A 26,837-nucleotide genomic window follows, 5' to 3' on the forward strand; every position below is an offset into this window, starting at 1 on the left:
GGGGGTTCGGGAAAGCTGCAGTAGAAATGAATGATTGCAGCTTTAAGTAGAATGATCAGTGTAAGCCACTCTGAGAAGGTATGACGTTCAAGCAAAGACTGGAAGGAGGTAAGGGAACAAGCCCTAGGGATGTCTGGAGGAAGAGCATCACACTGAGGAAGCAGCCAATTTAAAGGCCCTAAGGGAGAAGTATATCCCTAGTGTTTTCAAGAAATCATAAAGAGATTGGTGTTGGTAGAGCAAAGGGAGTAAGGGGGAGAGTAATGGGAGCTGAGGTCAGAATGGTACCTAGATTGCATAGGGTCTTATAGTTCAATGTAAAGACTGTGGCTTTTACTCTGTGTGAAGAGAGGAGCCATACAGTTCAGTTCAGTTGCTGAGTCGTGTCCGACTCTTTGCAACCCCATGAATCGCAGCACACCAGGCCTCCCTGTCCATCACCAACTCCCGGAGTTCACTCACATTCATGTCCATCGAGTCAGTGATGCCATCCAGCCATCTCATCCTCTGTTGTCCCCTTCTCCTCCTGCCCCCAATCCCTCCCAGCATCAGAGTCTTTTCCAATGAGTCAACTCTTCGCATGAGGTGGCCAAAGGACTGGAGTTTCAGCTTTAGCATCATTCCTTCCAAAGAACACCCAGGGCTGATCTCCTTCAGAATGGACTGGTTGGATCTCCTTGCAGTCCAAGGGACTCTCAAGAGTCTTCTCCAGCACCACAGTTCAAAAGCATCAATTCTTTGGCATTCAGCCTTCTTCACAGTCCAACTCTCACATCCATACATGACCACAGGGAAAACCATAGCCTTGACTAGACGGACCTTTGTTGGCAAAGTAATGTCTCTGCTTTTCAATATGCTATCTAGGTTGGTCATAACTTTTCTTCCAAGGAGTAAGCGTCTTTTAATTTCATGGCTGCAGTCACCATCTGCAGTGATTTTGGAGCCCCAAAAAATAAAGTCTGACACTGTTTCCACTGTTTCCCCATCTATTTCCCATGAAGTGGTGGGACCGGATGCCATGATCTTTGTTTTCTGAATGTTGAGCTTTAAGCCATTAGAAGGTAGTAAATAGAGAAGGTCATGATTTCGTATCCATTTTAAAAGGATCTCTCTGGCTGCTCCCTTGAGCAGGAAATGTAGGATTATAGTAGGAAAACCAATTAGGAGACTACACAGTAATTCAGATTAGAGAAGATGGTAGTTTAGACCAGGATGGGAGCAGTGGAAATAGAGAACATTTGGATTTTGACATATTTCAGAAGTGGAACTAACTGCATTTCCTGGCATATTCAACATGGGATGTAAAAAAAGTAAAAGTCAAGGCTTTTGGCCTGAGAATTAACAAGAGAGAAAGACAGTGAATGCTATGAATTTGGGGAAAGATGATGAGGAATTCACTATTGGAGATACTGAGTTTGAGATGTCTATTAGACACCCAAGTGGCAATATTAAAATAGGAAGTTGGATATATGAGTCTGGAGCTAATGGGAATGGTACAGACTGGTAGGTTAAATAAGATGAAAAGTAAAAACTGAGCTGAATTTAACAATGTGGAGATCTTTGGTGAATTTTACAAGAGCATTTTTGGTGAAACAGTGGAGACAAAAGCCTGACTGGGAGGAGAGAAATTGAAAATAGAGTTTAAACAACTTTTTCATGCAGTTTTGCTACAGAGATGTAAGAGGGAATTGGAGCAATAACCAGAAGGGAGGGTAGAGTGAAGAGAGGATATTTTAAGAGGGGGGAAATAGCTGCTTGAATGTTTGAATACTGATGGAAGTAATCCAGTAGAGAGGAAAGAACTCTGATAATATAGGAAAGAGAAGGAAGAATTGTTAGAACTATGCTGTAGGATAAATGAAAGGGGAATGGCCCTCGTCTTTAAGAGGAAGTATTGGCTTTAGATAAGAGTATGGCTAATTCATCCATGATAATAGATAGGATAGAGTATGCAGGTGCAGATGCTGCTAGGAATATAAGTTCTCATCTGATTGCTGCAATTTTGACAGGAAAGTAGGAAGCAAGGCCATCAGCTGAAAGTAAGGATAAAGAAGGAAATGTTAGAATTTTGAAAAGAGTGAAGTTGGTGCAAAATAATGAGGTAGGAGACTGGGAGAATAAATGGGGAAGGGAAGTGAAAAAACAACTGCCAAACATAAAGAATCCGCTTGTGGTTCATGGTCACAATTTTGTGTGTGTGTGTGTGTGATGTGTATCTTTTATGTTTTTTGGTTTTTTGGCCACAAGGCATGTGGGACCTAAGGGGGAAGGGAAGTGAAAAAACAACTGCCAAACATAAAGAATCCGCTTGTGGTTCATGGTCACAATTTTGTGTGTGTGTGTGTGTGTGTGATGTGTATCTTTTATGTTTTTTGGTTTTTTGGCCACAAGGCATGTGGGACCTAAGCTTCCCAACCAGGTATTGAACGTGTACACCCTGCATTGGAAGGCAGAGTCTTAACTACTGGACCACCAGGGAAGTCTCCATGGTCATGAATTTAAAGCAAAGCCAGTCAGGATGCCCGTGTGTTTCTCCAACCACATTCAGCTGCACAGATGCAGTCTTGGAGCAGGCGGAGAGCTGGATTTAACAAATATGAGAATGCAAGAGAGGGACGAGATAGCAAAGGGTATGCACCAGGGAGTAGTTAAGATGGTTAGCTACAGGGCCTGGCTGGGCAAGTAGGGAAGATAAACATGAAGGAGAAGGACCAGTGACCAAGTAAGAAGATTAGCAGATTATAGACCAGTAAAACTGAAGACTGTGTGGATCACAATAAACTGGAAAATTCTGAAAGAGATGGGAATACCAGACCACCTGACCTGCCTCTTGACAAACCTGTATGCAGGTCAGGAAGCAACAGTTAGAACTGGAATAGAACAACAGACAGGTTCCAAATAGGAAAAGGAGTATGTCAAGGCTGTATATTGTCACCCTTCTTATTTAACTTATATGCAGAGTACATCATGAGAAACGCTGGGCTGGAAGAAGCACAGCTGGAATCAAGATAGCTGGGAAAAATATCAATAATCTCAGATATGCAGATGATACCACCCTTATGGCAGAAAGTGAAGAACAACTAAAGAGCCACTTGATAAAGTGAAAGAGAGTGAAAAAGTTGGCTTAAAGCTCAACATTCAGAAAACGAAGATCATGGCATCTGGTCCCATCACTTCATGGCAAATAGATGGGGAAACAGTGTTAGACTTTATTTTTTGGGGCTCCAGAATCACTGCAGATAATGACTGCAGCCATGAAATTAAAAGATGCTTTCTCCTTGGAAGGAAAGTTATGACCAACTTAGATAGCATATTCAAAAGCAGAGACATTACTTTGTCAACAAAGGTCTATCTAGTCAAGGCTATCGTTTTTCCAGTAGTCGTGTATGAATGTGAGAGTTGGACTATAAAGAAAGCTGAGCACTAAAGAGTTGATGCTTTTGAACTGTGGTGTTGGAGAAGACTCTTGAGAGTCCCTTGGACTGCAAGGAAATCCAACCAGTCCATCCTAAAGAAATCAGTCCTGGGTGTTCATTGGAAGGACTGATGTTGAAGCTGAAACTCCAATATTTTGGCCACCTGATGTGAAGAGCTGACTCATTTGAAAAGACCCTGATGTTGGGAAAGATTGAAGGCAGGAGGAGAAAGGGATGACAGAGGATGAGATAGTTGGATGGCATCACCGACTCAATGGACGTGAGTTTGGGTAATCTCCGGGAGTTGGTGATAGACAGGGAGGCCTGTTGTGTTGCGGTTCATGGGGTCACAAAGAGTCAGACACGAGTGAGTGACTGAACTGAACTGAAGATTGAAGAATGGTTTGAATCAGAGTCCTTACTAGAAGAGGTGAACTGTGAGAAGTGGGGCTGTTGGAGAGTAGTTCAGTGTTGCAGTTATTGGTAAAGACAAGGACTGAGAGCCGGGCTACTTAATGAGGAGGCCAAAGCCTGGTATCAGTTTGCAAACTATACATGACTGAGTGCAAGGAGGTAAGTTCAGAAATGGAAGGAAATGTTTAGAAACACTACTGTGCCGTCCAAGCCTATGATCAGTGGACTTGTATTCAGAATGTCTTTGCTTTTTTAAAATCTCATTTGTCTATTCATTTGTTATTGTACTTTACAAAAGTAATGATCTGCAACAGATTGGCTATAAACAATAACAAAAAATCTGGTCCTGCCTCACAGCTAAAGCACTGCTCTAGTGTACATGACTGTCATCTGAGTGTCAGAGGAGAAGGAGGGCAAGACCATCTGAGTTGGAAGGACCAGCTCCTTGAATATTGAAATCTGTCATCTATAGCCTTCCCAGAGAGAAGCCACTTGAGGCCGCCATTCCCAGAGGCACCCATTTCATTGTTTGCTGTGTGACCAGTAGAACTCAGAATACAGTGTGAACGGTGCCCTTACATTGTTCAAGAAGGTGGCCATTGTTATCTCCATTTTACAGATAAGACAACAAACTCAGGGAAGTGAAATAATTGCCTAAGTCACACAGCTGGTAAAGGAAGGAACCAATGTTTAAACTTAGGTATGTCTGTCATGGGCTTCCCTGGTGGCTCAGTTGGTAAAGAATCCACCTGCAATGCAGGGGGCATGGGTTCCATCCCTGGGTCAGGAAGATCCCTGGAAAAGGAAATGGCAATCCACTCCAGTATTCTTACCTGGGAAATCCCATGGACAGAGGAGCCTGGCAGGCTACAGTCCACGGGATTGTAAGAGCTGGACACAATTTAGTGACAAACCACCACCACCATGTCTGTCATGTCAAAACTGGATTCTGTCCATACTCCTCTTCCTCTCTGTTACTTGCTCACAATTACGGGGACAGCTTAGCCATACACTTCATGAAAAGTGGGGGAAAGTGCCTTTAGGGCAATGCCTTTAGGGAATGTGTTGTGGTCCATGTGGCCAAGCTGAGCATTTCCATTTTTTTTAGAATCACAGCTTGTTACCTCTGCTGTACCAACCCACAACCCATTGCTGTTTAGATCCCTGTCTCTCTGGTTGGTCTTTGTCAAACTGAGGGGCTGAAGCACCTCAGGAATCCAATATCCAATCTCATCACAGCATTTCCTGCAGTTTCTGTTATGGTGCGTTAGTCATTACACATGTATTAGAAGGATCTTCTAAATGATGGTTCATGAATGGTAAGATGATGAGTAATTTTAATACTTTTCTTTTTTTCCCCAAAATTTATGTAATGGAGATGTTACTTTTATATTTTAAATTGTCTTGTTCATGTGGAAACTCTCAAAGACGCTCAGGTCTCTGATGAAGGCTCACTCTCCCACTGAGCCTGAGTCCCAGCTGCACTTGGAACCCTCAGTGTTTCTAGAAAAGGTGCTGTTGGTTGCTTCCCATTCTCCCCCAGGTGTGTGGGGTCTTTGAGGAACCAATCTAGAAATGAAACAGCATTAAGATCTTAAGGGTTTCCTGGTTTCCTCCATTTCTCAGCTCTCCAATAGGCCTGGGCAAGTACAACACTACAGTGAATGTATAAAGCTCAGCCATGTGTCACAGGACCTGTGAACAGAGAGGTTATCTGCTTCTTCTGGAAAACCCTCCGTGGCGCTCTGCGTCTGTATGCTGACATAACTCACAGGGCGCAGCATCTGACATACAGGTTTACGATGCCAAGGCTGCCCCTGTGAAGCATGGCTTGTGGCACATAGCAGGGCCTGCTGCATAGTAGGTGCCCACCAAGGATGAGCCAAATGAGTGAATGAATAGCTGATGTTCAGTCTGTACAGGTATTTTCATGGTGATGTGGTTTATCTTTCTACCTTAAAAAAGTTACCAGCATAGATATATATTAATGTATTAATATTTGAAAAGAATGTTAGGACTTACAAGGGAAGATCTAGAAGAAATAAAGAACCCACCAAGATAAGCAAATATAACTTGCCAGAGTAGGCTATGCTCACGCAGTTTAGTTTTAAATAATAATGAAAATAGATAATAGGAGCAGAATTTCACTTTGAAAAGTAATACTACAAATCACAGTTGATGAGGTGGGAAGAGGAGTCATTAAATACTTTAATATGATAAAAAGCTAATCATCACAGTTATTAATTGAGAGTAACAACATCTCTGGTTGGCATCATAAGAATAACTAGAATTTTCAAATACATGTTATTAATTATTGTTATTACGTGAGGCTTAAAACCTCTTCTTCTTTTAGAGACTAAAAGTCCGGAAAGGTGAATTTTAAAATATGCCTGAAAACTGAGAACTCCCAAAGGAAACTTGGTATTCTTTTCTTCCATCTTGCCAAAGTATTCATCAATAAGAAATGCAGTTGATATGCCAAGCACTAAGTTTCACATCATTGATTTTATATTTTAGATTTACTTACTTATTTTGGCAGTGCTGGGTCTTCGTTTTTGTGTGGGCTTTCTCTGGTTGCAGCAAGCAGGTCTGCCTTAGTTGCAGTTCACAAGCTTCTCGTTTCCGTGGCTTCTCCTGATGGAAACCACGGGCTCTAGGCTGGCGAGCTTCAGTAGTTGTGGTACATGGGCTTAGTTGCCCCACAGCTTGTGGGATCTTCCTGGACCAGGGATCGAATCTGTGTCCTCTGCCTTGCAAGGAGGATTTTTAACCATGTAAATCATTTATTTTGTATAAGTTTGTATTCCAGTAGATGGGGAGCACTTTGATTTCATTATGTACTTTCATTGATGTTAAGAGTCTGGACTCATTCTAATGATGCTGGTCAAGATACGGTATTTTTCCCTAGTATGTCTACACAAGCCTATAAGAACTAGCAAAAACCTAACTATTGTATTTGAATAGAGAATTCTTCCTCTCCTAGATTTGAAGACTAAATAAAATATGGAACAGACAGTTACATCCCTAGTTTTCTTTTTATTATGCCTTTTGAAATAATTTGTATATACCTTTTAAATAATTTCAAGTGCCACAAAAATAATGTTAATAGCTCAAAATCAAAAGTTAAAAAAAAAAAAACCTAAGTATAATTTTTAAAATCTTTTTCTTCTCAAGCGTTTTACGATGGGATAATGAGACAGATGTCTCTCAACTGGAAGGACATTTTGACATTGTTATGTGTGCTGACTGGTAAGTACATAAAAATCACAAAACTCCTGTTAGAAAAAAAAAATAGCTTTGCTGGAGTAATTGGGCTGTGCTGCTCTGCTGACGGTGAAGCAGAGTCAACAAATGAGGCACAAAGCCGCCTTAACCTCCACAAATTAATATTCATCTCCATGTGACAGTTATAAGGTAGTCTTCTATCACACAGTAACTTCTACCACATTATTTCCCAAAGATTGATTTTGAGAAGCATTTCCATTTTCTGGAATTGCCTCTGTTTCATGCTTGACGTATCAGTAAATGGACGACTTAGGCAAATTGCAAATAATTATGGCTCGGGGAGGAATAGTCTGGAGAAAAAGGAGTTTATCAACACAAACAGCTCAATTAGCTTACTTCTTAGGAGAGATCTGACTATTGATATAAGGGAATATATAGATGTATGTGTGTGTGCACACATATACACTCCAGCATATAAACATATCTGTGGAATATCTTTAGGGAAATAGCTTTTCTTAAAATGTATATTTGCTATCTAGTATTTCCAATGTCTTCAATTATGATATTTAATTACACTTAAAACAAGAATTATAAAATTCCATTTTATTGTTATGCAAATAATAATAGTAAAATCTGTCAGATGCTTGCCTTTTAAAAATAATTTACATTAGATATTTTGTCTTCCCTTTTAGCCCAATCTACTTATTATTAATGAAAGTCTCATCCCTAAGTTACAGGATAAATATGTATCAAACCTTAATAATGATTTCAACTAATCTTATGTGTTTTCTTCATGTGTTGAATAATTATTTCAGCATTTGAGAAACATGACAATTCACAATTTTTCCTGTTAAGAGTAAGATCTTATTTGTAGTTTAATAATGATTTTTTAAATGACACTATGAATTTGAAAACACAAGTTCTGATTCTAAAGGAGTTCTCTTCTATTGATAAACCCAAACACAAGATCCATAACCTAGAGAAGATTTTCCTTATGTGAGAGTTGAATGAATGGAATGTAATCTCCAGGAAGTCTTTATTTAAAATTATTATTATTTAATAAGATTTTTAGTGAGTAAACTTTCTGCCTAAATCCCTGAAATTAGATTTGTTTTCTGTTTTCTCCAGAAAAACACTTCTCAGTGAAAATTAAATATTTTCTTCCATTCTTAGTTGAGTTTTTTATGGCCATTTAGTCTCTCTGCACCCAATTTCAGAAAGCCTTTTTCCAGAAAAAGGGAGAACCAGATTTCTGACTAATCATTGATATTGTGTCTCAATATTACAGCCCTCATCTAATCAAAAATAAGGAGCTAAAACCTCACCATATGATTTGAGCAAGTAATTTAGTAAATGCCTTTCCTCACCAAATATGAGAAAGGATCCTCCAGGTTTCATTGCACAGATGAAGATAATGCTGGCAGGATTAGATCAGATTAAGTATGAAAGTCAGATCAGAGAGCAGCGGAGAGAGGGAAGGAGGGCAGGATCTTCTTGGAGATTTAGACGAGGGTCGCCCACTGATGGGCTCTGATTATGTGGGGAAAGTCAGGTCTGGCCAAGAGATTTCAAGTTAAATGTGTCCTTTGCACAAATATCAAAACAGCCTGGCTTTGTCATACCTTGTGTTACGACACTCACACCATGTCATCCTATTTGTACCAGAGAGACAAGCCCAGGAAGTAAGATTCAAGCTCTTTTCTGATTAATGGTCTCAGGTTAAAAATAGCCACACAACATGTTTGAAAAATAGTCTTTTTTCCCTAGCCAGCAAGAGGATCCCGTACAACCAACATACATAATGCATATTCAGTTAAGGCTTTCATTCCAAATACTTAACAATAATATGATGTAATACGTACATACATACACACACATACCATATACATACACACACAGCTAGTAACTATTGAGAATTTATGTATTCAGATGAACCAAATACACCAAGTTTCATTTTCTAAATGGTTTTTTTCTATGCATGAATTGTTTTTTTCCCCTCCTGGTGTCCTCAGTGCTGGAATGTCAGGCTGTTTATAATTTCCCGTTTGTAAATGTGAAACATTAAGCTGCTCTCACTGCGATGCTGATACTATTTCCAAAAGAAATGCTTTGGAAGTGGTCTGTCTTCATACTCACAGAGATGGGTACGCTGTTTAGAAACTTAAAAAGTACAGTGATGTTCATAATATACATGTTGTGCCTATAGCAAGGAAGCCCAGGACTCCAGGAGTTCTTTATGTCTTGTAGGGTTGCTGTTTCTCTGTCAGAGTTATTACACAGACGCTGCTTCTAGGGACAGGCAGGCAGGCAGACCGGGCTTTTTTTTTTTTGAAGAATGTCACAGGAGGAAAAGAAAGCTCTCTTTAGTCACTACCTCTAAGATGAAACCTGAAATAGTCATTGCCAGAAATAGGTGCCACACATAAATAAATGACGTTAAGTCTCACACCATCCTCAAGTCATTGTCAGTCAATGAGATCTGGATTAGGCCACAGGAATATGAAGCACGAGTTGGAGTTCAAATATTAGGTACATGGATTAAATTCTTACTGAAGCATTTCCAGCAAGGGTGGCATTGTCTGATTCCCTGAATAGCTAACCAGTGGTACCGCTTGATCCCATTTACATGAAAACAAGCTCTATTCACAAACCTATTCCAAACCCACATTGTGGTTCAAGTAAAATGCACATGATTACGAGTGGTGATATGTTTATGTTCTTAAATCATTCATATATTCATATATTTACATTCAAACATTCATAAACCTGTAGGCAATGGGGGGAATAACTTATTTCCCAGAAGAGACCGTCTCTTAGTTCACATCTAAATTTAGTAGCTCAACTAGATTATAAAATAAAGAGGCACACTGAAAGCTAGTCATTATTTCACCATTCAGCATTTTTGACAATGAAATATAGTTTCATGGTTCAACAGTTCCTAAGTAACTTGTAAAATGTCAACTTTGAAATAAACAGAAAGAAAAAAAATCAAGGTAACAGTCAGACCTGCAAAAGGATGCTGTTGACAAACATCAAAATATTAGAATATTTAACCGCAGGTGTAGGAAAAAAACCCTCCTATTAAGTTCCTTGGTTGATTTGTTTAATGTTGAATTTAATATAAGTTCCTTTCTGCTGGAATGCAGTCCACCCCTGTCCTTGCTGAGTTTAGAATAGCGAGTGATTGTTAATTTTAAACCTGCCTTTCCAGACTTCTGTTCAATCACAATGATCTGAGAGTCTGGTAGCAAGATGTTTTTTTTTAATCCAATGAACAATTTCATTCAGTGTTTGATGGCTTTCCAGTTTATTGTAGCTCTGCAAAAATAAAAATGATTCTGTAAATTTGAAGCAAAAAAAAAAAAAGAGTCCATACATGTGGATTCTCTAAAGGCTTGCAGAGCAAGTCTAAAATGCCACCCTTAGCTGGACGCATGGAGCTCGGTCTGTAGGATGGTGAACCACATCTGCCTGCCTGCAGCCTGAGACTTTGGGAAGAAATGCAGGAAGGTTCATCACCTCACTTGCTCTCCCAGCATTTTCACGCTAGCTGTATACAGTGGATTGTTTCTATGTTCTATCCTTTTTACTTTAAATGATGACAAGTTTGGGTTTTGTGAAGAAAAATAGTTTTTCTCAAAATAGGCTCTAGGATTTCTTTGTTTTTTTTTTTTTTCCAGATGCTCTGATCATAGATCGTTCTCAATCACAACTCATAGACTTTTCCACCTGAAAAGATCTTTAGCCCTCTCACCTCACACCTGAGGAAACTCAGTCCTGGAGAAGATGGACAGATTGTCAGAGATCTGGCACCTCAGGAGTGGCGCCACACGAGATTAGAATATGGCTGACCCAGCAGTCAGTCGCTAAAGACTGAGAGAGGCTATTTGGTCTGCTGAAAGTTAAATCTAAAACAGTGAATTGGAGTACATTTCACCTTGAAAATTACACAGAGGTCTTCTTCTCTGAGAATGCTGGCAGAAATGTCTCCTTGTTCTCTGTACTAATTAATTTCCCTATGCCAGGAGATGAAGCTGCTCTGCGCTCTGCAGAAAACCCTGACTGATTCTAAGGGAGGCAATGAAAATGGCCTAGCACCTTTCCTTTGTCATACAATCTATGATTCAGATCAATGGAACAAAGCAAGCATTGATTCCACAAGTGAATTATAGAGAGGTGTGTGTATGTGTGTGTGTGTGTGTGTTTAATGGCCAAACTAGACTGGTTGTCAATGTATTTTGATCAGTAACTGAAGGGAGAGTTGAAATGGTATCTCCATCCCAATCACTGACCCACTCAACCTTTTTTTAATAGATCCACTTAAGCTACTGCTGTTCTCTGAGCCCATTAGGACTTATTTAAGGGGTGAATTTTCAGGAGATTATATATCACTCCCACTAAAGCACATTGAAATTGCTCATAGGATGTATCCTACAAAATGTTATAAATTCTGCACCAGAGCTAACTAGAAAGGCGAGCTTGCTTGGAATAAAGATCTATTAGAGAACTATAAGAATTACTTTTGGGAAATGTGACTTGGAGTGAGGGAGTAGACAGAATTAGCTTTCAAATAACTGTGTTTTGGATGTGTGCTGTGTGTTAAGCTGCATTTTCTAGTGAGCTGTGATGTTAATATCTTTTTCACCATTGCCAATAGTAAATAGAAATAGTATTTTATAAGGCTATGTTTTTTTATTGAAGTATAGTTAATTTACAATGTCTTCTTAGTTTCAAGTACACAGCAAAGTGATTTAGATATCTGGCAGGCTGCAGTCCATAGGGTCGCACAGAGTCCAACATGACTGAAGCGACTAAGCAGCATGTGTATATGCATTCTTTTTTCAGATTCTTTTCCATTATAGTTTATTACAGCCTTCTCTGGTGACTAAGATGGTAAAGAATCTGCCTGCAATGCAGGAGACCTGGGTTCAATTCCTGGATCAGGAAGATCCCCTGGAGGAGGGAATGGCTACCCACTCCAGTATTTTTGCCTGGAGAATTCTGTGGACAGAGGAGCCTGGCAGGCTGCCTCCATGGGGCTCGCAAAGAGTCAGACACTACTGAGCAGCTAACACTTTTCCTCTTTCGTAGGTTATTACAGGATATAGAGTATAATTCCCTGTGCGACACATTAAGTCCTTGTTGTTCACCTACTTTATATATAGTAATATGTATATATTAATCCCCGGAGAAGGCAATGGCACCTCACTCCAGTACTCTTACCTGGAAAATCCCATGGATGGAGGAGCCTGGTAGGCTGCAGTCCATGGGGTCGCGAAGAGTCAGCCAGGGCTGAGCGACCTCACTTTGACTTTTCACATTCATGCATTGGAGAAGGAAATAGCAACCCACTCCAGTGTTCTTGCCTGGAGAATCCCAGGGACGGGGGAGCCTGGTGGGCTGCCATCTGTGGGTTCGCACAGAGTTGAACACGACTGAAGTGACTTAGCAGATATATTAATCCCTAACTCCTAATTTATCTCCCCTTCCCCGTATAAGGTTATGTTTTAAGCTCAGCTTTTAAGTTGTTAATTATTTATCTCTAACAGTCTTACCAACTCTTAGGATGCATGTGTATAAACTGGGAATGGTCTTTTGCTTAGTGCTATGTATCTCAACTAGCCAGGCCTCCGGTGGACTCAAGTAACTGATAGAGGTATTTAAATAGAATGCTTAATTATTAACATTTAAGGTAGTATTGTTGCTTCCCTGGTCTCAGTGGTAAAGAATATACCTGCCAAGCAGGAGACACGGGTTCAGGAAAATCCTGGGTCAGGAAAATCCACTAGAGAAGGAAATGGCAACCCACTCCAGTATTCTAAAAGGAAATCTCATGGACAGAAGAGCCTGATAGGCTACAGTCCATGGGGTTGCAAAAGAGTTGGACACAGCTTATGACTAAACAACAACAGCAAGATAGTATTAACTCACTAAAGAATAAGGTATAAAGTCCTGAAGAGAAAATTTCAAAACACTTAAATACAATTCGATTCCTTTCTTACTGGCCCTTCAGTTCAGCTCAGTTCAGTCACTCAGTCCTGTCCGACTCTTTGCGACCCCATGAATCTCAGCACGCCAGGCCTTCCTGTCCATCACCAACTCCCGGAGTTCACTCAGACTCACGTCCATCGAGTCAGTGACGCCATCCAGCCATCTCATCCTCTGTCGTCCCCTTCTCCTCCTGCCCCCAATCCCTCCCAGCATCAGAGTCTTTTCCAATGAGTCAACTCTTCGCATGAGGTGGCCAAAGTACTGGAGTTTCAGCTTCAGCATCATTCCCTCCAAAGAAATCCCAGGGCTGATGTCCTTCAGAATGGACTGGTTGGATCTCCTTGCAGTCCAAGGGACTCTCAAGAGTCTTCTCCAACACCACAGTTCAAAAACATCAATTCTTCGGCATTCAGCTTTCTTCACAGTCCAACTCTCACATCCATACATGACCACTGGAAAAACCATAGCCTTGACTAGACGGACCTTACTGGTTATTAACCATTAATTAATATGACTAAAAGACAAACTTCTGTAGCATTCAAATTAGACACATTTTGTGCTCTAAGATTTAAACACATAGTTTTCTGGAACAGTAAGGAATTTTCCCATATAATAACCAGGTTATCCTGACTGATACATAGGTTTCCATTCTAGAGATGATTTCTAGTTTACCTTAAGAGGATTCTTTTTCCATTGCTCAAAGCAGCATTTTATAGAAGAAACTTCCACTAAGCATGTCATGGTGAAGCCCAAGTTCTGTCTTCTTGGAAATATTTCATAAGCCGCTCTCCCCACTCATCTTAAGTGAGAGAATTAAGAAAGAACCTGGTCTGGTGAAACATCCTGCCTGAATGCTGATTCCTCTGTAGCATGACCAGTGAAGGAGTATATACAAACAGTTTTAGAGGCATTAAAACTCACCCTACGTAAGCCCCTCCATTTCAAAGACTGTGTTGATCTGCTAGTAAAGTGAAAAGTGAAAGTTGTAGTCACTCAGTCATGTCTGACTCTTTGCAACCCCATGGACTGTAGCCTGCCAGGCTCCTCTGTCCATGGAATTCTCCAGGCAAGGATACTGGAATGGCTTGCCATTCCCTTCTCCAGGGGATCTTCCCAAACCAGGGATTGAACCCAGGTCTCCCGCATTGCAGGCGGATTCTATACTGTCTGAGCCACCAGGGAAACCCAAAATATGAAGATGGAGTTCCTGGGGATTGAACCCAGGATCTCATGCATGCTAAGCCTGTTTTCAACCACTGAGCCATACCCCCAGGCCTGCCAGTACGGGAGTAAGTGAACTATTCACTGAGCACCTTCTCTGCGTGTAAGCTGGGCCAGAGCTGCTGCTGCTGCTGCTGCTAAGTCACTTCAGTCGTGTCCAACCCTGTGCGACCCCATAGACGTCAGCCCACCAGGCTACCCCATCCCTGGGATTCTCCAGGCAAGAACACCGGAGTGGGTTGCCATTTCCTTCTCCAGTGCATGAAAGTGAAAAGTCAAACTGAAGTTGCTCAGTCATGTCCAACTCTTAGCGGACTGCAGCCTACCAGGCTCCTCCATCCATGGGATTTTCCAGGCAAGAGCACTGGAGTGGAGTGTCATTGCCTTCTCCAGGGCCAGAGCTAGTGATACAGAAATGAATACAGACTGGAAGCTCCTTGAGGATGGGAATTTTGTCTTATTCACAGCTTATCTCCATGGCCTGAAGCAGCTCCTAGTATATAGCAAGTTATGGACAAATATTGAATCCAGAGTTGCCATGGTCTTTGGGACGCATTGCCTAACCCTGGTCTTTGTTTATTCCTAACTCACTGGTTGGAACTAACCTTTAGGGACTGGTGCTGTTACTAGTCACTAAAAACCATCACTACCTGAGGTCTCTTCTGCGGTCAGTGTGTAATAGGGCCAGTGGTTTGATTTTGCAGGATGGCCTCACAGCACCTCCGGTGGGCAGAGAATCCATGTTTGCAGAGACAAGTGTTGGGAGAGCTTCATCTCCACCAGATGACCCCCCCAGACAGCAACTTAGAAACTGCCCACTGCACACTAGCACATGGTCCAGTCGTGTGTGAATGTTGGCCCATCACGTGTTGATGACTTGGCTTTGATTGGATCACCCTGACCACAGTATCTTTTTTATTATTTGTATTCTAGTGAGATACTTGAATGGAAGGAAACAATTTCTGTCTTTTAGTATTGAGTAAACATATGTAATTAGCCTTGATCTCCACTAATATCATTAGACTTGAAAACCCAGTTTAATCTGGATTCTGCTCTCTTCTCAATGTCAGCCTGTTTCTGGACCAGTACAGAGCCAGCCTTGTTGATGCAATAAAGAGATTACTCCAGCCCAGGGTAAGTATGTTTCTATTTTCTCCTGAGCACTGGCTTCAGAATAATTAGTCTGTGCACAAAGATGGAAAGAGTAATGGAATGGCAGGATTAATGTCATGTAATACTTTAATACTTATTATGTCCAACTTCAATTGAGTCTTCTGATCTATCAGATTCTTTCCTAATCATAACTAGGGAACTTCTTACCCTTGGCCTTCTGATAAGGAACACAGTGGGTAGTAAAATAAATGAAACCGCTTCAAAGATAGTGTGAGATTATTTTTATCAAAGAATTTCTTGAGTCTTTTCCTTTGATAACAATATCTTCATATTAAAGTAGAAGTATGATATTGAAAGTTTTCTGTTGACTTCTGTCATTTTAAATCCCTTCAATGGTAACCTTTGTCATTGGGTATTTATTTATTGCAAAAGAATATTTTTTCTTTTTATTTCTGTTTCTAGTAAAGAAAGGGACTTCAGATGAATCTATTAAAAGTTCTTTGCTTTAAAAGGAAACCATTATTTACATATTATAAACATTAGGTCACAATGAAGCCAAGCATGGCATAAAATATTCTGCGCATTTTTACATTTATATATCCATTTATGCCTGTGAGTAAATTACAGAGTTTGTATCCACTCTTATTTTGCTGGGCTGTTATACTAAGCTAGGAGGTCCTGCAGCCTAAACAGAGAGTTAATATACATCTATTTAAAGAAAGAAAACAAGTTTAAAGCTCATACATTAAAAAAAAAAATCTTTTAACTATGTAAGACTCTTGCTGTGCCATAGGAACTTAGAATAGGTTAACAGTGTTAATGTAGCCTAAGACAGAAACTCAACATTTATCTGAGAAAGGACTATAGTGTGTGTGGGTTTATGTGTGAAGTATTTTCTAAAGTTTTGTTTTTTCTTTTAAAAAAGAAGGTTTGCTCTAGTCTTCTGACCTCAGTGAGACTTATCGGCTAATACCTTTCAATCTTTCTCTTATATCTTTTCTACATTGAAGATTCCCAGAGCAATTTGATAATCATCCTTTGCCGTACACTGTGCTTTTTATTTTGTTATCTCTATATAACTCAGAAACTTTAGGCCTCTCAGAGCAGTAACCACAGCTTTGTAAGTGGTAATCAATTAAATTAAATTGGCTTCTCAATTCCCCCTGAGAGGTGGGGAGCAGCTCTAGAGGTGAGGAAGGGGCGCACTCCAAGCCGCTGATGACAGCAGTCGTGGTTGAGTGAGCAGCCCAAGTTGAGGGCAGAAGAAGGAATTGGGGGCCTCTCCATCTCCCTGTTAGCCTTGGGTGATTCTCATGAGCATTTGCAAGATCAGGATTTTCAGAAAGGACACTGAGATTCTTGGGTATAAGGCTTCTGGGAAGATCTATCATGCAAAAACACAACGCTTTCAAAGACTCCTGGATCTCACAGTGCACAGTACTTCGCTCATCACCAACACCCCCTTCAGAGCCTGTTTGTGACAAATACTCCATTTTGCTGGTTCCAGATAGGAAAAGGAGTACGTCAAGGCTGTATATTGTCACCTTGCTTATTTAACTTATATGCAGAGTACATCATGAGAAACACTGGGCTGGATGAAGCACAAGCTAGAATCAAGATGGCCAGGAGAAATATCAATAACCTCAGCTATGCAGATGACACCATCCTCATGGCAGAAAGTGAAGAACAACTAAAGAGCCTCTCGATGAAAGTGAAAGAGAATGAAAAAGTTGGTTTAAAGCTCAACATTCAGAAAACTAAGATCATGGCATCCGGTCCCATCACTTCATGGCAAATAGATGGGGAAATAGTGGAAACAGTGGCTGACTTTATTTTTTTGGGCTCCAAAATCACTACAGATGGTGATTGCAGCCATGAAATTAAAAGACGCTTACTCCTTGGAAGGAAAGTTATGACCTACCTAGATAGCATATTAAAAAGCAGAGACATTACTTTGTCAACAAAGGTCCGTCTAGTCAAGGCCATGGTTTTTCCAGTAGTCATGTATGGATGTGAGAATTGGACTATAAAGAAAGCTAAGTGCCGAAGAATTGATGCTTTTGAACTGTGGTGTTGGAGAAGACTCTTGAGAGTCCCTTGGACTGCAAGGAGATCCAACTAGTCCATCCTAAAGGAAATCAGTCCTGGGTGTTCATTGGAAGGACTGACGTTGAAGCTGAAATTCCAGTACTTTGGCCACCTGATGTGAAGAGCTGACTCATTTGAAAAGACCCTGATGTTGGGAAAGATTGAGGGCAGGAGGAAAAGGGGACGACAGAGGATGAGATGGTTAGATGGCATCACCAACTCAATGGACATGAGTTTGGGTGGACTCTGGGAGTTGGTGATGGACAGGGAGGCCTGGTGTGCTGCAGTTCATGGGGTCACAAAGAGTCGGACACGACTGAGCAACTGAACTGAACTGAACTCCATTTTGTAGCAGATTTGCCTGGTTTATGTAAAAAGTGAAAGTGAAGTTGCTCAGTCGTCTCCAATTCTTTGTGACCCCATGGACTGTAGCCTACCAGGTTCCTCCATCCATGGAATTTTCCAAGCAAGAGTGCTGGAGTGGGTTGCCATTTCCTTTTCCAGAGACTCTTCCTGACCCAGGGGTCGAACCCAGGTCTCCCGCATTGCAGGCAGACACTTTCCCATCTGAGCCACCAGGGAAGCTCTGCAGAAGAAGGAATTACATAGTTTACATAGGATACATAGGTTTACATAGGATCTACTGTAAATCATTCACACGATTTACAATAGAAAACTGCCCAAGCTATGAATAGACCTAAGTGGAGATTGAACTGGAACATCTAGTAGCTCTCCTGTACCCTCTATTAAACTCTGAATGATGCTCCTCCTTGTCTGAAGTATGGCTCCACACAGCAGCCTCCTCAGAGGACAGCAGCACTCCTACTGAAGCAGATGCTCACCCTTAATTGGGAGGATAAGACCCAGCCCTAGAGTGGATGGTGCTTACTTATGCTCTGTGTAGAGCTGGGGAAGCCGAATCAAAGGGGCCTGCATCATGGGCTTCCCTGGTGGCTCAGTGGTGAAGAATCCGCTTGCCAGTGCAGGAGACATGGGTTTGATCCCTGGCCCATGAAGATCCTACGTGCCACAGAGAATAACTAAGTCCACGTGCCGCAAGTATTGAACCTGTGCTCTAGAGCCCGGGAGCTGCAGGTCCTGAAGCCTGGGCACTCTAGAACCCATGCTCTGCAACAGGAGAAGCCACCACAATGAGAAGCCAGTGCATTGCAACTGGAGAGTAGCCCCCACTCTCTGCAACTAGAGAAAAGCCCACGCAGCAACAAAGACCCAGCACAGCAAAAAAATAAATAAATAAACAAATAAATATTCTTAGACATCTAACTTAATTAAAACAAAAACAAAGGGGGCCACATCAAAATGCAGCATAAGAAATGAGAGGAGGGGCCCTCACTCAGGCCTCTCCTGTCCTGCAGCACTGCTTGGACTGACAAGTATTCCAGCCTAAGAGGTCAGGAGTCTACCATAAAGGGGGAAATCCCAGTCATGGATGGTACATGGACATACTGAAGTTCCCACCCAGGAATCTCACTCCACTGAGAGGTCTGGGGTGGCAGGGCCTTTGCACTCCTGGGAACTCTACCCAGATGGACCCAGGAAGGGCCACAAGGACTCAGCAGAGAACCACAGTAGCTCTGTCTCCCGTGCCAGGGGGCTGGAAGGGTGCCCAGAACATGGGGGCACCTGGAGAAAAACTGCTCTTCTCCTTGCCCCTCAGGGCTGCTGTCCTACTTCCAAAGGACGTCCCTCCACCCCTCACTGAGTGTGTGTGTCGTGGACATCACAGTCCAAGACCAAGATAACATTAAAGGCTTTATCCCATGACAATTAGAGCTGCTTTTAATGGTTTCTTGAGCCCAGTCCACTCCTCCATGGTTTTGTGGCCCAGAGGCTGAAGGTACTGGAAGAGGCCCACAGAGAAACACATTGGGCAGCTGCACTGGTGGGTCCTGAGCTCTTAGAATTTAAGGGCTCAGCAGACTCAGTGGAGATGAAACAAGTCCTCAGGTGCTCAGCCAAAGCTGCACTTTGGCCAAACACTTTGAATTCAAAGGTGGGCCCCAGTTTCCAAGGGTAAAGTAGCAGTAGATAGACCCAGAAATGTCTGTGTACAAAACCCAATTTGTTCTTACTATTGAGCCACTTACTAGATTCATCTCTCAGAGCCTCAGTTTCTCATCTGTAAAATGAGGAGGAAACAAGTCAATGCATTGGAAGCTTTAGCACATAACTGACTCTGAATGAGTATGTGTTCAGTCTTGCTGCCTTGAAGAACTAGAGGGACTTCCCAGCCATGATGGGTATAGAATACACAGGGCTGTTTTCAAAAACTGTCCTCAGAGAAATGCTTGGCAGAAGGGGAATTTTTTTTTTTCTTGAACTTGGACTTGGACGATGTCTACACATAATTAGGCCTGCTGCATCTCCCTGCACCCGCCTCCTACTTGCCTGCTGCAGGCTCTGCAGAAGGTCTGGAGGATTGTCTACCTGGATGAAGATGACACTTTTTACTACAGGCGCCCCATCAAGTGAGGGGAGAGAAATTCCTACTAGATGGCCAGGATGAAATCATTGCAACATGGAGATTCAAGTGTCAACCTGTGTGAAGAAATGGATTCTGCCATTACTGGGGAGTGTGATTCCTTGAGTTCTAGCTAAGGCAAATCTGCTGTCTGGAGTCAGAGGATCCAGAAGCAAAGAAAGTAGGTGGAGGGGAGGAGTTTCCCTGCTTTTCAGTTTTTATAATGGGGGTCATAAATGAGGGGGTACAGGCCCCCAGAGAGAGCTTAGCCACCAGAGTGGGTTCCTGGCTTGACCTAGGAGCAGTGTCAAATCACAGAGCTAAGCCTGGATCCTTGGGCAGACAGGCACCTATGCCTGGAAAGTCATTACAGGAAGCTCCAAATGTCAGCAAGAAATGATCATTGCTTGCTCCAGATGGATTCTTCTGCTTACTGGTTGAGAGAAGCTGTAAAAACATCTGACCCCTGCCAGAATGCTACAGGAACTCTCTAGCAGACTTAAAAGATGACAAGAAAAGATTTTAAGAAGAAATGACAGTGTTAGATGATCAGTCATGTCCGATTCTTTGCAACCCCATGGACTCCTCTGTCCATGGAATTCTCCAGGCAAGAATACTGGAGTGACTTGGCGTTCCCTTCTCCAGGGGATCTCCTCAACCCAGGGATCAAACCCAGGTCTCCTGCATTATAGGTGGATTCTTTAGTGTCTCAGCCACCAGGGAATCAGCAAGTGTTACTCATTCCAAGAAGCAACAGGTATCTTTCCTCCCCCACCTCTTTCCCTCTGGTGAGAGGCTTCTTGTTGCTGATGAGTCATAGCTGAGCCCTTAATACTGTGTTCCTTAAAGACCATCAGCCATGTCTGATATCACAGGACCCAGATGTAATTTAAAATACAGCCACAGCAGCCTTCAAGTTGAACTTTGGTCCAGAAGTGACAACCAACGAGTGACACCTACTGATATTCCTGTGAAATGGCTTTGGGGCAGGGAGGGAAGCCAAGCCAGTTGGACAGTGTGAATTTACTCAGGACCATGAGGAGACGGATGGGGATGCAGTATGGACAGATCTCCAGCTTGTCATCACTGCTCACCAATGTCAAGAATTCAAAAATATCCTTTGGAACTCATTTAACCTTCTTTAGAAACTGGCCCTAAATAACTGCCAAATTCCTAGAGTCCCTACTGCACATAAGCCATGCTATAGAAGTAAATCATGGACTCTCATTTTAGAAAAGCAGTTTCTTTTCTTTTTTTTTTTTTCTTTGACTGCCCTGGGTCTTAGTTACGGCATATGGGATCTTTTAGCTGGGGCATATAGGATCTAGTTCCCTGACCAGGGATTGAACCTGGGCCCTCTACACTGGGACCACAGAGCCTTAACCACTGGACCACCAGGGAAGTCCTAAGCAGTTTCTTTTTACTGACATATTTTACCTTCTTTTTTTTAATCTAGCATCTCTGCAACCATCTGTATAAACCTCTGTTTTTGCTTATCTCAGGGAAATGCCTTGTGAGTACAGGCTCAGTGGCATGAACTGAGATGGTGCTATAAGAGCTTTGGGTTCCTGTCTGTCTGCTGGGTCAGAGGCCCCACAGAGCTTCCCCTGTCTTTGATGAGAAGCTGTGTTTGGCCAAACCTGGCTCTTCTGGTTGTAGGAGCAGAGAATCCCCAGACGATTTTTAAGACCCTGAATTCAGGGGCCTATCCCTTAGAAGTTCTTTTTGGAAGTCCACCCAGTTGTTTATCCAGCATGTCCAGTGGTGAGTCTCTGCCCCTGAGGAATTTAGAATGTGGTCATGGAGACCTCACACATATAGCTGGAACTACAGTGGACAGTGCAAAATGGCTTATAACAGCCCAGCGCTTGATCATATAGAGCCTGGTGCTGTTTTTGTTTGTTGTGTGAATCTTTCTAATTGACACCTTCCATAGAATGTGAGATTCTTAAAGGACTGAACTCTGTCTTGAGTCAACAAACCTTTGTTGAGCAACTGCTCTCTGCCTAGCACTGTGCTGGGACTGTGGGGTATGAATAAGAATAACCAGCACTATAAAGAATCTCACTGTATATATAGCAGGGAAGATTAAAGCACAACTCCTAGGAATTACAATGCAATAGTCTAGGTACTGGAATGCAGCACAAAGAATAACTAATTGCCTGAGGAAGAGTTCCCTAGAGGCAGGAGGATTGACTTCTGTTGAACAGTAAGAAGGCCATTCTGGGCCTCAGTAGAAGGGGACTAGAAAGTAGCATCCCTGGTGGAAAGAACAGAACTCACAGGTGGAGAGTACGAAAGAGCATGTGGAGTTTGCAGGAGTTTGCTCTGGTTGGAGTTTAGGAGTGTCTGCTTTACTGGGGGAGGGGTGGGAGATGAGTTAGTTTGGGTACCACTTTAAGACAGGCTGAGAACATGATGTTGGAGAGACTAGACTTTATGGGTAATAGCCATTGAAAGTTTTTGAACAGTGATATAGTCGGACGTGGGTCCAAGAAAGATCACTCTGGCCAGCATAAAAGCTGGTTTCGAAAAAAGAAAGAGCTTGAAAGCAGCAAGGCTCTTCATGGGTCCACCGTGAACCAACTTCTACCTAAAACTGTACAGTTAGGAGCCAGTGAAGACCTAAAGGTGGAGAAGAGGGAACTGGATGGGTGTTCACTGAGAGGTTCATTCAGCAAACATTTCTGGAGTGCTCCTTGGGGATAAAATAAGATACAATGGTTTTAAAAGGCAGCGTCATGATTTCCTGATTTCCAGTTTCGTTTTGAAGGTGAAGGGTATGGAAGTATTTGGGACTTAATAGGTACTCAGCTGTGCGTGTGAGAGAGAGAAAGAAAGAGAGAGATGGATGAATAGTGCCCTGGGAAGGGTAGAGGTTTAGGCCAACGTCTATTGAATTCCATTTTAGACAGAATGGGTTAAAGATACTTTCAGATCATCCCCATGGAGGGCTCTATCTAGAAGGCACCTGAGAATCCAGGTATGTGAACTGGACAATGGTGAATGCTCCAGCTATGTACTTGGGAGTTTTTAATGCATAAGTGATAGTTGAAGTTGTGGACTTCAGTACAATTGCCTGGAGCTGTATAAAACATAAAGAAAAAGCAGACAGAGTCCTGGGGACTACTGACAATGAAAGGGCAGGTGATAAAAAGAGGCCAGGGTCGGGGACTGGCTGATGAGAGAAATGTAGGGGAGGAAGCAGGCGAAGGCCGCATCTCAGAAACTAGATGAAGACATGGCTAGAAAATAAACATAAGCCTACACATGCAATCGATAGCTAATGGTGGATCGCCTGGAAATGAAAAAGCATAGCCTGTTCTTTGCAAAATAAGTCTGAAGAAGACTTATGTTTTCCAGAAGTGCACATCCTTTACTCTATGAGTATAGATTGCTAAGTCACTTCAGTCGTGTCTGACCCTGTGCGACCCCATAGACAGCAGCCCACCAGGCTCCCCTGTCCCTGGGATTCTCCAGGCAAGAACACTGGAGTGGATTGCCATTTCCTTCTCCAATGCATTAAAGTGAAAAGTGAAAGGGAAGTCGCTCAGTCGTGTCCGACTCTTCATGACCCCATGGACTGCAGCCCACCAGGCTCCTCTGTCCATGGGAGTTTCCAGGCAAGAGCACTGGAGTGGGGTGCCGTCACCTTCTCCATGAGTATAGATTAGTCTAGCAGAATAACAACAACTGAGCTTACAGTGTAAACAAGATCATTGTTGTTTTGTGGAACTACTCTCCAGGGATAAATGAATTCTCTCAAATTTCTGTTCATCAGTCTAAATTTTACATTCAATTGAGTGTTCAATCAGAGTTTAAAATGATTCTGTGACTGAATGCTTAGAAAGTTGTGCTTTGGTAAACTGAAAATAATTTTTCTAAAGTAATGGGCTAATTTGAAATCTGTTCTTTTTCTTGGTTTGATTTTTGAAGCCTAAATTGTGAGGCATATTCCACTGACTGTAACAAAGTGTCCTGCTCCACTGGGGATATGGTGGGGGGCGGGCTTCTGAAACCATTCATTATTGTGGAGAGGCTGGCACTCAGTAGGGCAAACAGTGGATGCTACTGAATGAATGGATGATGTCCTATTGTCCCTCCTAAACATTAATCCACATCTCAAAGGTGTCTGCATTCAAAGAAATGAAAAAGAAAACATTTTGAAACTCATAACTGAGTAATTAGAGATTAAAACTACAGCTTGCTCTTTCTCTTTCTTATGGGGACAGTATTGTGCACAGAAAGCTGCCCTCTGAAATCCCATTAGAGCCACTGACTCTGTAAAAGCTTCTTGGAGAAAATCTTTTCTAAAGAATGAACGTTAGAATGTGGCCTTCAAATTCCCAGAGACTTGTATTTTTCAGATTATTCAACGTCTGGGTTTAGTTTATTCTTTCAACAAATATTGATCGTCTTTTCTATGCTAGGCACTGAGAAAATGTAGTGAATGAAAAATTAGAAGATCCCATTTTCCTGGAGTATACATTCTAGCCAGAGGAGAAAGGCAGTAACAAATAAGGATGTGATGTGTGTCAGTGGTGATGAGGGCTAAGGATACAACTAGAGCAGCGAGAGGGGGTGGGGAGGGTGGCTGTTTTAGGTGCAGTGGGTGTGGAAGGACAGGTAAACTGAGACACAAGCTCAGTTGCAATCCCCTTATAGCTCACCCCAACCAGCAGAGGGCTGGGGTGAGGGCAGAGGTGTGTTTTGTGAATGCAAACATCAACCCAACCACAACCCCTTAGTCCTTAAACATTATGATATATAATTTAGATAACAGCTGTCAAAAATCAACTCTTTGATTATAATGGTAAGACAGGTGACTTTAAAATAAAACCACTTCCATTATTCAAAAATCCAGAATGACAATCAGCTCTTAGAAAGGACTAAAATGACCTACTAGTGCTCCTCCTTTTTTTTTTTTTTTTTCCCCCATGGAGACTTTTGCTCCCCTGCTGAGACCATGTATTATATCTAGTTTCACATCAAAATGAATTTTTGCTGCTAAGTTTGAAAACTGCCTGAAAATAGCAATTAATATTGGAAAAGCTGACAGAACCTTAAGTGTAGTGGCATGATTGGTGCTGCTATAATTATGTGCCTGAGTGTATACATGTCTATGTAAACACAGTATGAAAACACACTTGATGTCCAGGACAGTGGATCAGTGCATTTTCTTGCAGCTAAATGAGGGGAAGAGAGAAGGAGAGGAAGTTGGTAGAATCTTTATAGCACCATCAGGTGGTGTAGATGCTCCTAGTCTTTCTTACATCTATACAAACTTTTCTGAAATTATTTTCACACTCATTGCCTCATTTGATCCTCACAACTTGCCAGGGGTGGGGGGAGGCAAGGGAGGTTTTCTTCTTCCCATTTAATGGATGAGAAAACTCAGTGAGTCAGCTAGGATAACTTGAGTTTCTTATCTGAAAAATGAGGAGATTGGACTCATGTCATCTCCAAGGTGTCTCCTAGGTCAATAGTTCTATGACATTTTTCCCTGATTTTCCTGAGGTGACACCGCTGTCTAATGGTAGAGATCCCCTTTTAAGTCCAAACCCCTTTCTGCCACACATTTCCTCCTCATAGTCTTCAAACCCTTTACAGCATGTTTAATCATCTGTAAAATGTAATGTCTACTGTACAAGGTTGTTGAGAAAATTGTTGAGGGGATCAGAGGGAAGGCTTGTGAAGCACCTAGCAAAGTGGTCGCTTGTATTATTATTGCCATCACTATGACTAATACGAAGGGAGTGTTGTATAATGGAAAGAGCATTGGCATTGGGAGTCAGGTCAGTTTCTAGTCACTTACTGATGTGTCATCTTGGACAATGAGCTAACCTTTCTGAGCATCCTCTAGCGGGGAGCTGAAAATCCCTATCTTGATGGGTCATTTGAAGACTAGAGGAGAGGATGTACATAGAGCACCAGTCCCAGTGTCTGCCATGTCCCTGATGCTCAATAGACAGTTGGCAGGTATGAATGATAAACCAACTTTCAAAAGAAACAGATATGTTTTCATAATTCTCTCAAAACCTGAAATGGTATTTCATAGAGGTAACATATAACCTTGAAATTAACAGAAGCATAGTCCTCTTTTAAACAAATAAAAGGAAAAAGAAGATTCTGAAGTTTAGTCATTCAGTGCACATCTCAAAGGGAGAAGAAAAATTCACATGCAGCCAGTAGTTAGTAAATGTTCATTGTGGAGTTTCAGAGGGTCTTCTGGAATCTGGTATATATTTTGATCAAGTCTTCCCACGCTCCCCACTACAACAATCAGATAGGGTTATGCAGTTTACTTAGAAAAGTTTGCTTGCCCTCATTGTACCACTTTCTTTGAAAAGTAACCACTTGGATAACTGTGAGGAACTGCTTTGCCATAACAATGACCCTTATGAGGGATCCAGTAGAGTTGGAAATCAAGATCCTAAAGTTCTGTCTCTGGCAGTATGGTCACAGAAAAGGCTGGTGGCAGAACTGAAATGGATTGTGGTTACTCGTCTCTGTGGAGGATTTCTCGGTACTGAATTTCCAGGGCACAATAAACTAACATTTACAGGCATCTGTGGGCACACGCTCTGGAGCTGTGTTGCGGATGTGTTGGCAGCTGCTAAGGAGTTGCAAGGTGGGTAGCACTGCCCTGGACCTGTTATTCTAAAATCTAGTTGATGATTTAAACCACTGGACCCAAGAGAGGTATGTATCGTACAAAAGACCAACGTTGAGTCCCATATTATTTATTACATGCATTGTTTGAAGGTGATAAAACATAGCACTGGACATTTAAATATGACATTTTTCTCTTATTTGATGTATATCTATCCTGGAAATTAGTCCCACTGTGTCTGCCCATCCTTGGTGGATATCTCAAGACAATTGAG

General features: G+C 41.9%; 1 protein-coding gene across 2 annotated transcripts in view; it reads left to right on the forward strand.

The window, feature by feature from the left end:
* Positions 1-26,837, forward strand: part of CAMKMT (calmodulin-lysine N-methyltransferase) — a 411,952-nt gene that overhangs the window by 378,070 nt on the left and 7,045 nt on the right. For both annotated transcript variants that reach the window (XM_055539970.1, XM_055539971.1), the window contains 2 exons: positions 7,005-7,079; positions 15,338-15,401. In XM_055539970.1, coding sequence (XP_055395945.1) covers positions 7,005-7,079; positions 15,338-15,401 — 139 coding nt within the window. The remainder of the gene's footprint in view (positions 1-7,004; positions 7,080-15,337; positions 15,402-26,837) is intronic.

The sequence above is a fragment of the Bubalus kerabau genome, chromosome 11 (assembly GCF_029407905.1).
Source record: "Bubalus kerabau isolate K-KA32 ecotype Philippines breed swamp buffalo chromosome 11, PCC_UOA_SB_1v2, whole genome shotgun sequence".
Taxonomy (NCBI): Eukaryota; Metazoa; Chordata; class Mammalia; order Artiodactyla; family Bovidae; genus Bubalus; species Bubalus kerabau.